This window comes from Camelina sativa, chromosome 16, assembly GCF_000633955.1.
Source record: "Camelina sativa cultivar DH55 chromosome 16, Cs, whole genome shotgun sequence".
Lineage (NCBI taxonomy): Eukaryota > Viridiplantae > Streptophyta > Magnoliopsida > Brassicales > Brassicaceae > Camelina > Camelina sativa.
This window is the reverse complement of record NC_025700.1, coordinates 20,525,282-20,537,105: the sequence shown is the minus strand read 5'-3', so window position 1 is coordinate 20,537,105 and position 11,824 is coordinate 20,525,282. Positions and strand designations below refer to the sequence as shown.

Genomic DNA, 11,824 nt, shown 5'->3' with positions numbered 1-11,824 from the left:
GTTTGGAGACTACAAGGCATGTGTCAATGATAACCATTACACTATCCAAGAATGAGCTTAATACATCTTCTGTTGGGTGAGATTCTAGTGTTCCCTTTGATGTTTCTGAACATTTTTTTTGTTTGTGGTCCAGCATAATCAGATACCTGCTTTATGTCTCAAGCAATTGTCTGTTGAGTTAGTCTGTCTCTGTCTGACAAAAAAATTGCAGCATCTTTAATTCTTTATTGTATCTCTAATTTTTATAGGCAGTGTCATAACTTTATTTATTCTAATAATTTTGATCGAATGATGTTTTAGGTACCAGTGCCCGATTCCTATGGAGATGGTGAAGCCAATGGGCGATATCGATTACGAAGGACGAGGTATGTTGACGTCACTCTCAGTGACTTTCTAAATTCGACTTTTACTTGCTGTCTTCATAAGTTTTCTTTTTTCATTTTTCTTGCAGAGGGTTCACCTGGTGGCAGAGGGAGAGGAAGAGGAAGAGGAAGGGGAAGAGGAAGGGGACGAGGCGGCAGAGGTTAGATTACTTCACTAATACTCTATATAGATCACCACGCATCCCATCTCAGCCTTTCAGTTTAGATTCTGAACATCCGAGTCATGGATATCATTTTGAGTTTTTTTTTTTCATCTGTTTGCTTTCAGGAAATGCTTATGTGAACGTTGAGTATGAAGATGGAGGTTGGGAACGTGATCAGTCCTATGGACGCGGCAGAGGACGTGGCAGAGGACGCAGCAGTCGTGGTCGTGGGAGAGGAGGATACAATGGTCCTCCAAATGAGTATGATGCACCACAAGATGGAGGTTACGGTTATGATGCTCCTCCTCATGAACACCGTGGATATGATGACCGTGGCGGTTATGATGGTCCTCAGCAAGGCCGTGGCGGTTATGATGGTCGTCAAGGTCGTGGCGGTTATGATGGTCCTTCTCAAGGTCGTGGCGGTTATGATGGTCCTTCTCAAGGTCGTGGTGGCTATGATGGTCCTCCTCAAGGCCGTGGTGGCTACGATGGACCTCAGGGCCGCGGTAAGACATGAGTTTTAGTACCCGGTTCTTAGTACTGTAATATGGTTGGTGAATAAGACATGAGTTTTGAGTTGGTTTGATGCAGGGCGTGGGCGTGGACGCGGAAGGGGAGGTCGTGGAAGAGGTGGAGGAGGAGGTCGTGGTGGATTCAACAACAACCGATCAGATGGACCACCAATTCAGGCAGCTGCTTGAGAGTGAGGTGTCGCTTAGACAAACATAAAAAGAAAAAAAAAGCCCAAGTCGTTGGATGTTTTTTTCTATATCCTTGCTCTCTGTCTCTCTTTCTATGTTTGCTTCTTCTGTCCATCAAGAAGACATGTTTGCTGCCATAAAGTGTATCTCTTTCCCCTTTCTTTTTCTTCTTTAATCCATTGATTCACAGTTTTTTTGTTTTGAGTTTGTGGTCTGTTTTGTTTCTTTTCTAGAGTCGCTTAGGGTATAGTATATGTTCAATTTATTTTATGGTTGGTTAGAGAAGAACTACTGAGGCATCCTCTTTTCATTTTTGCTTTTGTTTGTCATCTCTTCTGTTTTGTAGTTTTGTTTAGGTGGGAGTGAGACACACAGTTTGGACAAATTAACTCTTTTTCTTGTTTGGTTATCAGTTTTTTTTAATGTGATGGAACAGTTGATTCTTTTATTTCAACGCACCCTTTTAATATTATACATGTCAAAGGAATTTACTCGAACGCATGCATTGTTGATACGAAAGAAAACGACGGATTAATATTTAACCAGAGAAGCAGAAGCCATCGATTCTCGAATTTGCTTCAGGACTTTTTTGTAGTTCTTTACATCGTTTTCCTTGGGTTAAAAGTTAAAAATCCTAGTTAAGATTAAGGCAGGTCCATGACAAAAAAACTCGTCAGCAATTTGACGTAAGTTAATTAAAAAAACGTTAAACGCCGTTGCCGGGGATCGAACCCGGGTCACCCGCGTGACAGGCGGGAATACTTACCACTATACTACAACGACTTTGTTATTCATTCCAACGATACAATACATTTATTAGTAATTATAATTCTGTCATGAAGGAAAAGACAGGGAAAATAGTTTGGGTAGGAAAAAGGAAAATACATGATTAACTTACTTCTTAATCCCTCACATGGCCACAACTCTCAATTTGTTGAAGAAACTGAGATTCGCGAAGAAAAAAGATGACTCAAGATGTGGAGATGAAAGACAATCACACCCCGACTCAATCCGTAGTCTCTGCTACTACCTCTACTCTGCAGCGTAAATCTCCTAAATCTATATACGTCAGTTTTCGCTACTAGGGTTGCTTTTATCCTTTTTTCACAATTTGATTTCATCAATGCTTCTTCTTTTTTTCCCCAGATTTGAAGGAGATTGCAGCTCTGATCGATACCGGTTCTTACACCAAAGAAGTCCGTCGTATTGCTCGTGCTGTACGTCTCACCGTCGGACTACGACAGAAGCTCACCGCTTCTGTGCTCTCTTCTTTCCTTGATTTCGCTTTGGTTCCTGGATCCGAGGCTCACACTCGTATTTCTCCTTTGGTTCCCAAGGTATCTCTCTCTCTCTAGCTTCCCCTTCTCTACTTTGATTTCCATGTGATTGTGAATTCTGAGCTTATTAGGTTCTGTAGCTTGCTCAATTTTAGATTACCCCTCTATTTGAATGCTTGAAGTTGACTTAAGCTGATGTTTGGATCTTTTTTTTGATGATGGGTTTCAGAGTGATGAACATGACATGGAAGTTGATACTGCATCATCAACATCTCAAGCTCCTCCTAAGCACTTACCTGCTGAGCTCGAGATTTACTGCTACTTCATTGTTCTTCTTTTTCTCATTGATCAGAAGAAGTACAACGAGGTTTACTTTTTTCTTCTGTCTCTTTAAGGGTCTTTGTTTTACATATTTTGTTGATTTAGTCTTGTTGAGGTCTTTTATTTACAGATGTGCTTTGCTTTCTTATCTTTTTTCAGGCCAAAGTTTGTTCTTCTGCTAGCATTGCTCGCCTCAAAAACGTTAACAGGAGAACCGTTGATGTCATTGCTTCTAAATTGTATTTTTACTACTCCTTAAGCTATGAGCTAACAGATGATCTTGCTGAGATACGTAGGTGAGTAGCTCGCAGCCTGTTTGTTTTACGTCTTTTATTTTGATTAGTCTAACAAACAATTATCTGATTACTTGTATCTCTTTCGGTTGCAGTACCCTTCTTGCTCTACATCATTCGGCAACGCTGCGCCATGATGAACTTGGCCAGGTGCGTAATTTTCAGATTTTCTAATAACAATCAATCTTATGAATCTTTTGCTTTGATACTTAAAACTGCCATTCATGTTGCAGGAAACACTTTTGAATCTGCTGCTTCGCAACTACCTACACTACAATCTCTACGACCAAGCAGAGAAGCTTAGGTCAAAGGCACCTCGATTTGAGGCACACTCGAACCAACAGGTAACCTTTTTCAGTCTTGCCTCCAAACACTTGGCATCGTGGCATTCTAGTTTTAGGTTATTGTGTATATCTATTTATCTGATGCTTACTCTTGCCAACTTTTCACTGTCAGTTTCTTCATATTGCTTTCACATATTCCTATTTCACTTATGAATCTGCTGCTATGCAATGCTCGTGTTCTTCTATGTATGTTGCACTATGGTTGTTGTACCTTCTGTAATTCAGTTTTCTTGTTTCTCTTGTTATATTTCTGAAACTGCTCATTGATCATTTTTTCTTTAATCTACCTTACATGCTCCTTTTCTTCGCTTTATTGAACCTTCTCCTGATTTCTGAGACCTCCATCTTCACTAAGTATATGTATATTCTCTAGCTGGAAGATACTCATCTCATGATACGATATACAGTTTTGTAGGTATCTGTTTTACTTGGGGAAGATCCGGACGATTCAACTAGAGTACACTGATGCAAAAGAGAGCCTTCTCCAGGCTGCTAGGAAAGCACCTATTGCATCTTTGGGCTTCAGAATTCAGTGCAATAAGTGGGCTATTATAGTTCGACTGTTGTTGGGTGAAATTCCAGAACGGTCAATCTTCACTCAAAAGGGAATGGAGAAGCCTCTGAGGCCATACTTTGAGCTAACCAATGTAAGTCCATCACTGCATAAGTGACATCCTCTATAGTTAAGGTTCTCTTACTAATCTTCTTGTTTATATTATTGACAGGCTGTGAGGATTGGTGACTTGGAGTTATTTGGGAACGTCCAAGAGAAGTTTGCAAAAACATTTGCGAATGACAGGACTCACAACCTCATAGTTAGACTGCATCACAACGTGATCAGAACAGGACTGCGCAATATCAGCATCTCTTACTCGAGAATCTCCCTACAAGACGTTGCACTGAAGCTAAGACTGAACTCAGCGAACCCAGTGACTGATGCAGAAAGCATTGTGGCTAAAGCCATTAGAGATGGAGCAATCGACGCAACCATTGACCACAAGAACGGTTGGATGGTCTCCAAGGAAACAGGAGACATCTACTCAACCAACGAACCTCAGACAGCGTTTAACTCCAGGATTGCGTTCTGTTTGAACATGCACAATGAAGCGGTCAGAGCCTTGAGGTTCCCTCCAAACACACATAAGGAAAAAGAAAGTGACGAGAAAAGGAGGGAGAAGAAACAGCAGGAAGAAGAACTCGCCAAATACATGGCTGAGGAAGACGATGATGACTTCTAGATCTGATTCAAATTCTATTTGGGTGTTAACTACTTTTGTTATATCGAGACATCTCTGCCTTTTGTTGTTGTTTTGCACATCGTTTCCCTTGCTTTATGAAATCAAAAACTCAAAACTTTTGTTAAAATAAGTTCATTCGGATTTATTTGCAGAGCTCATCAAAATTTTCTGATAAAATTCACCGTAGAGGCGAAGAAGATGCGGTAATGTACTAATAATATAGAAACATGATTCAAATCCAAGATTAGTAAATGGGCCTTGTTTAAGGCCCATTAGTTATCTAATTCCAAATCGGCGAAGTATCTCCGATTGTGGTCTCGCCGTCGAAAGGTCAAAACACTCGAAAATATTTTTGTTCTCTGTGTCGTTGTTTTTGTCTGAAACTTACGGAGGATGGAGGAGATTCAGAGGACTGAGGTAACGAAGAATCCAGAGATTGAGGATATTATCGAATTAACTATGCAAAGTGTAGAAGCATGCGACAACGAGCAACAGAAGCAGCAAGCTCAAGAAGATGGTGACAAGCGAGATGAAGACGAAGACGAAGACGAATTGAGAAAACTGCTACTTTCAGATATTGGAGAGCTTCCCCTTATTCCTCCTTCAGCTACACAAATCAATTTTGTTTCTTACTTCATCACAGGTTCGTTCACAGCAGATTCAGCTACTGCCCCCTTTTGATAGTTTTGAAGTGAATTAAACCCTTTTCAATATTTTGTAGATTTCACGAAATCAGGTCATGATCAATACATTTACCGTCACGCTAATGGGTATGTCCAAAGATTGTTCCTTTTTTTTGAATCTCACATTGAAAATAATGAAATTGGTTCTCTTACTTGTGTCTTGTGTGTTTGTTTGTTTGTTAGTTTGTGTGTAATTGGATTGGCACCTACGCATATAGCTTTTAAAGACGAAGGTGGGATCACTAACGTCGATTTCAATGTCGGTAAGTCTGATCGTAGCGTCTTGAAAGTCTCCGGCAAGCGTAAAAAGGTTGCATTCTCTTTGTATTCTTGCTTGAAGTTGCAGTTCCAATATTTGTTTGTTTCACTTTCTTTGATTGAGTCGAGCTTCTGGCTTTAGCTAGTGTTTATTTCACATGCTCTTATTGTGCAGAATGCGTTGCGCTCTGAATCGAATACGGCATTGTGCAAAGTTTCCACTTCAAAAGATTCCTACATTGTGAGGTGCAAAGCTTTTTTCTTGTTTCATCACTTTCCTTTGTTCTATGTTTTCATATGCAAAAAAAGATGAAGTTGTTTTTGTTCTGAGTTGTTTTTTTTTTTTCACTAGGTGCTGCGTTAAAGGCTCTCTCTTGGAGGTGAACGAGAGATTAATCACGCAACCTGAGCTGCTTAATTCATCGGTAAGAAATAAGAGGAGAAAAGTTTGATAATTTATACATATTCTCAAATTGATAAACCAATGAAAATCTAATGTTTTTGCTATGAGTGTCTATTGTTGCTGTATCTTCTATAACAGTTTGAGGTCTTATGTTATAATAACTTCTAATGTCAAGATTTTTGCTTATGGCATCGGTCTAGTAACTCACTCAAGTAACTTGATCATCGTTTCTTTACTTCTATGCATGAGTAGGATAAAGCTGATGCTGTTCTGAATCTTGGTTACCACCCGGCTCCCATTCTTATAAGATCTAACATTTTTTTCAGGCTGATCGAGAAGGGTATATTGCGATAATCATGCCAAGACCTGCAGATTGGACCAAAAACAAGGAATCACTGATAACGCTGGAGGAATATAAAGAAAAGAAAGAAAAAGTACAGTCTGACAAATCTTTGGAACCGAGTTTGCTCTGAAATCTGATGCTTCTCAAGTCAGATTAGGTGAAGAACTTTGAAGGATTTTTGCAGTCTTGTTGTTCTACAAAATTTATGAAGTTGTTATCTTGTGTTTTGTTGGCTGGCAACATCATTTTGGGAATGTTCTTCATAAAACCTTTTTACTTTACCAAAAAAAAGAAGAAGCGAAATTACATAAGTATACAGTAAAACTTCTATAAATTAATAATGTTGGGACTAAGACATTTTATTAATTTATAGTGATATTAATTTATCTATAAATTAATAATTATTATTTTATAGTGTAAATTAATAATTATTAATTTATAGATATATTTTTAATTGTTTATTTTTTTAAAAATTATGAATTGGAACAACTATAGCAAAATAAGATTAAACTTTCGGATGTTATAAATTTTATGGTTTAGGAATTGAACTTGTAATATTTAGAAAGCACTATTTACAATAAATTACAAATATTATAGACAAATTGACTTATACACATGAGACACATAAATTCAAATCTATGAATAATAATATCAATTCTCCTATTTTAATAATCTGTCAAATTATCAAATTGTAAATGATGCATATCTAAAAATTAAAACTTTAAATTTAATTATTTGTATGACATGTTATAAAATATTTTAGAGATATCATTATAGGTTGAAAATACAACATTACAATTGTTCTATAGAATTGAGCTTTAGGAGAAACATACACTATTATATCAGTATATATATATATATATATATAAATTTACATAATTATTAATTTATGATATTATTGGGACCATATTTTATAAGGAGATTTCGAAAAAATTATTATCTTATTATCTTATCGAATATTGTTAATTTTTACACTGGCCCGACTTGGGACCAGCAAAATTTATTAATTTATAGTGTTTATTAATTTATAGAGTATTAATTTATAGAGGTTTTACTGTATATAACTTTGAAGCTGCTTTTTTTTTTTTTTCCTATTACAAAACTATAATCCAAGCTTGTAGTGTTCTTTATGCACATAACTAGTCTCACCCATTTAAATATATTCTAATGATTAGTTATTTATTTCTATCAAATCTATTTAGACTCATTTAAGCTACTAATAATTATTTATTTATGATTAATTATTTATTTCTATCCTATTCATAATGCTATTATGATATTTTAAAAAATATTCGGATAATTATCAACATATATATGGAGTAATTTTATACCGCAAAACTGTGTTTCAGCATTATTTATATATGGTTTTTTTTTTAAAGAGACTTTTAATATTTTGTTGTTATCTACAGTTTGTGAGAAAACAGTTTTTGGTGAAAAACCACAATTTTGTGATTTTGGTGGAAAAACAGTTTTGCCGTATAAAATAATATAATGTAAATAGAAAATTTAGTTTTTAATGTATTTAATACTTATATATTAATATTTTATTTTATTTATTAAGATATTTTAAAAATTATTCGGATAATTATCAACATATATATGGACTAATTATTAAATGAATATTACAGCCTAATTTAACATCTTACACTTATAACTCGGGGAATTGTGTCTCTTATCAGAATCTAATTCAACTAGAAATAGTATTGTGTTGTGAATATTTTTTTTTAAAGTCTAATTGTAATTCAAGTAGGAATAGGAAGGCTCATTCCATTATATAAATAATCCTTGACGTTTCGGTTTCAGGTTATTTTGACTCAACCTTTGTATTCAAGAGATCGAGAAACATTATTTTCGGACCATCACATAGTTCTATTTGATCAAACAAGTTTTTGCTCACCTTCTTTATCAATATGACTAGTCAGAATAGAAACACAAATCATCAGATTCAAGGTTCAGTCTCGAACGGATCAAGTCGACGAATAGTCAGACAAGTGCAACCTCAACCGTGGTTTCCTTTTCCACAGTTTTCTTATAGACCTACGTTTGGTAAGTTGTTATCAATATAAATTGGCGTTTACTTTTTATATAGTAACTATTTTGAGTTTTCTAATAACTTATGTGATTTATACAGATTTATCGGAACTTCCAGATTTAAGGAGGTTGGCATTACAGTCCAATTTGCCTTCGTCCATCCGTTTTCAGATTGATTATTATTTTAGGTAAATAAACTTTTATTGTTTGGTTTATTTACTTTCGAGTTAATTTTCTGAATTTATAGACATCGTTTGTCATATGTTTTACATTGATTGATATATAATGCAGCGATGAAAATTTGGTGAAAGATGTACACTTGAGATCTCAAATGGACAATCAAGGATGGGTTAATATTCTCTGTACTGCTGAATTTCCAAGAGTAAGTAACTTCAAAAGTTGATGGAATATATATTTGTTCTTTCAAGAATATGGTGTGTGTAATTAATATATATATATATATATATATAACAACTGATTTTTTTTCTTTCTTTTAAACCAGATCAAAAGCATGACCAATGATATTGAGTTGTTTTTGTGTTCACTGAGATCATCAGCTACGGTTGAAGTTCAGGTAATTACTAATTATTACACGTAACACATCTCTTCTTATTATCTTAAACTTAAATATGTAATACAATTTTTTTTAAAACATTTTATTTACTAGACACCTATAATTAATGGATAATGATATACTAATATTCACTGAATGTTGAAATCAAATTTTGTAGAATGTTAAGTTGCGGAAACGCATTGGATGGGAGAGATACGTACACCCGTGAAGGCTCCCTCCACGTACCGATAGCAATAATGAAGAGACCACGTACCGAGATAGCAATACTGAAGAAGAGACCAGTAGATTTTGATATATTATTTACCTTTGTCATACATACTTTTTGGTTTTGGGTTTTCTAAATATATATATTTATGTCGATCCACATATTGGATAATGATTAATGAAATACTAATATTCACTTTTATCATTTTTAGTCTCAATAATTTACTGCTGAAATTACTCAAAAAGCTTACGCTCTTTCCCTTATTTACGTCGAACAGATTATGCAACACATGTTTTGCATAGTGGCATGGATTTTTCATTTTTGCATCACATAGTTCATGAGGCCCTAACTTTGTTAAACCTTGTAATGCAAATATTAATCATTAGCGGTAATATTTTCTGACTGAGAGAATCTTAACAAATATCCGATGTCGTCCAGCGGTTAGGATATCTGGCTTTCACCCAGGAGACCCGGGTTCGATTCCCGGCATCGGAGCTTTTTGAGCAATTTTTTTATTTTTCCTTAACCGCTGATACTTTCTTGTAATTAGGTAGGAGATAGAGGCACATACGTCGCTTTGTTTTACAGTTTTTTTTTCCTTAACCGCTGATACTTTCTTGTAATTAGGAGGTAGAGGCACATACGTCGCTTTGTTTTACAGTTTTGTGAGCAATCACCTTAAGCACGAACTTAGAAATCTTTCCCTGTGGAAGTATTATGGCAACTGTTCTTGCAATAACTCTGTAATCTCCTTCTCAGTGGGTTTCAAACTCACGAACGCACACGGTGCTTCTTAAATATATGCAAACAAAGACCACATATTTAACTTACGTTTGAATCTTTGAAACCATATCACATCCTACAATTGATATTCGATACCAAAAAAGTGACAAGATAGGAGTGATTTCACTCATCCAGTTAAATCTTTTTATGTTACAGAAATTTCACTCATCCGACTGCTTCAATTTGGATATGCACTGATGCTCTGCAGCTGGAACTGAATCTTAGTCATCTCAAAGATAATGTAGAAGAGCATCAGTGCATATTATCAATGAGTGGACTACTTAATAATCCTTATAAACTTCATCAGCTTTCAGATTCGTTTTGGCAAACACAAACGCTAATCTTTAAGATTGGTTTTGGAGTACGTTACTACTAAAAACATCTCAAAGCCAACTCAATCTTGAATATTGAAATTGTTGTCACTACTTATCTTTGTTGAAAAAAAATTCTGCTTCCGTTTTCCTCTTTTCTTATGGTCTGGCAACATTCAAAACAGATGTTAAGTTATCTCGATCGATTAACACCTAATGAACAGCTTCAAAACTTGAAGCCCTAGTAAGGGGTATAGAGTTGTGAGCAATTGATTTGACTCAGACAATCTGTTCTAATGGCATCAGAGAACATATAAGTCGAACCCATAGTAAGGGGTACAGAGTGGTGAGCAATTGATTTAACTCAAGACCACCTATTCTAATGGCAACGGAGAACGAACATAAAGGAAAAGAGCTACAGAAATATGAACAAAGAAGCTTTGCAACGAAATTGCGTTTGTAGAAGAAGAACGAAAGAAGGAATAAGGCAAACCACTCTTAAAGATAACTAAAAAGCACAAATTATCCAAAAAGACATTGGTGGTTCTTGATACCATAACAGAGAAGACAAAGAGGAAGAAGAAGAAGAGAACATAGTCATGAATATTAAAAAAAGCAAAGTCATCATCAAACACTTAGAGAAGAAAACGGGGGGATAAACATAAGAGATGAGACTGGGTTTGGATCTTCGAACATCAGATTGAATCATTCAAAAGCCCATTGGTTCTCTCTGCGAACCTCCTCTTCTTCCTCTGGTGTGAAGTCATTCTTGATGTTGAAGGTTGTGCGGATCTCTTCTGGAGTCTTCCCCTTGATCATATCAGCCACGGTTTGACATGTTAGGTCAAGCAAGTTCTTGATGTTCAGGTAATTCGCAGCCTGCACAAATTATACAAATCCCAAAACCAAATTAGATCCAAATCACAAACACATAAGAACCCTAACAATTTCAATTTCGATTTCCTAAGAACCCTAACGATATCAATCTTATGCAGCTTCGATTTCTGAAACAAATCCCCAAATTTACGAAACCCTAATTTCAATTTCCCCCAAATCGAAAACCCTAAAAATCACCAAAAAATCAAATCAAATCGAGGCGAGGGGATGAAAAAGGGAAACAAACCAGGATGAGTTCAAAGAGGGTAGCCTGATCGATCTTCATAAACTCAGCATCCCAGGTCTTGAGTTCTTCGTCGGCAGAAGAAGCAGCACCTTCAGCGGCATCGGTCTTGGAAGCAGTAACCTCGACGTGTTTCTTGCAATACTCGATCACCTTAGCGAGGATCTTGCTCGTAACGTTAGGGAGAGGGACACCGTTGTCGACGCAGTCGTCTTCAACCATATGAGCTATGGTCTGTGACTCGCGAGCAACCGATTCATCAACCTCGAAAGATTCACCATCGGAACTCTTCAACACGATCTTCTTCGTCGTCGACATCTTTGATTTGGTTTTTGAGAGAGACGAGATGAGCTTTTTTTTTTTTATAGATTTGGGAGAGCGTTTGTGAATATTTTCTGAGAGGAGACGGA

At 36.1% G+C, this 11,824-nt stretch overlaps 4 protein-coding genes and 2 non-coding genes across 6 annotated transcripts; 4 read left to right on the top strand and 2 right to left on the bottom strand.

Annotated features, from left to right (window-relative positions):
* On the top strand, positions 8-1,678 carry LOC104751492 (TATA-binding protein-associated factor 2N-like). The gene is made up of 5 exons (XM_010473447.1): positions 8-76; positions 301-365; positions 452-523; positions 652-1,035; positions 1,121-1,678. Exons 1-5 carry the CDS (start codon positions 27-29, stop codon positions 1,228-1,230), a joined length of 681 nt encoding a protein of 226 aa, XP_010471749.1. The 5' UTR covers positions 8-26; the 3' UTR covers positions 1,231-1,678.
* TRNAD-GUC lies at positions 1,942-2,013 on the bottom strand. The gene has a single exon. It is a non-coding gene; the product is annotated as a tRNA-Asp (tRNA).
* On the top strand, positions 2,131-4,833 carry LOC104713261 (26S proteasome non-ATPase regulatory subunit 3 homolog B). The gene is made up of 8 exons (XM_019238622.1): positions 2,131-2,274; positions 2,377-2,567; positions 2,737-2,874; positions 2,988-3,124; positions 3,217-3,271; positions 3,355-3,465; positions 3,873-4,112; positions 4,191-4,833. Exons 1-8 carry the CDS (start codon positions 2,196-2,198, stop codon positions 4,701-4,703), a joined length of 1,464 nt encoding a protein of 487 aa, XP_019094167.1. The 5' UTR covers positions 2,131-2,195; the 3' UTR covers positions 4,704-4,833.
* LOC104751490 (FAM206 family protein) lies at positions 4,999-6,701 on the top strand. The gene is made up of 6 exons (XM_010473445.2): positions 4,999-5,346; positions 5,425-5,473; positions 5,570-5,696; positions 5,820-5,890; positions 5,997-6,069; positions 6,374-6,701. Exons 1-6 carry the CDS (start codon positions 5,097-5,099, stop codon positions 6,518-6,520), a joined length of 717 nt encoding a protein of 238 aa, XP_010471747.1. The 5' UTR covers positions 4,999-5,096; the 3' UTR covers positions 6,521-6,701.
* Positions 9,624-9,695, top strand: TRNAE-UUC. The gene has a single exon. It is a non-coding gene; the product is annotated as a tRNA-Glu (tRNA).
* LOC104751489 (SKP1-like protein 1A) lies at positions 10,771-11,818 on the bottom strand. Its single transcript, XM_010473444.1, has 2 exons — positions 11,418-11,818; positions 10,771-11,173 (listed from the first exon to the last, which is right to left on the bottom strand). Exons 1-2 carry the CDS (start codon positions 11,730-11,732, stop codon positions 11,000-11,002), a joined length of 489 nt encoding a protein of 162 aa, XP_010471746.1. The 5' UTR covers positions 11,733-11,818; the 3' UTR covers positions 10,771-10,999.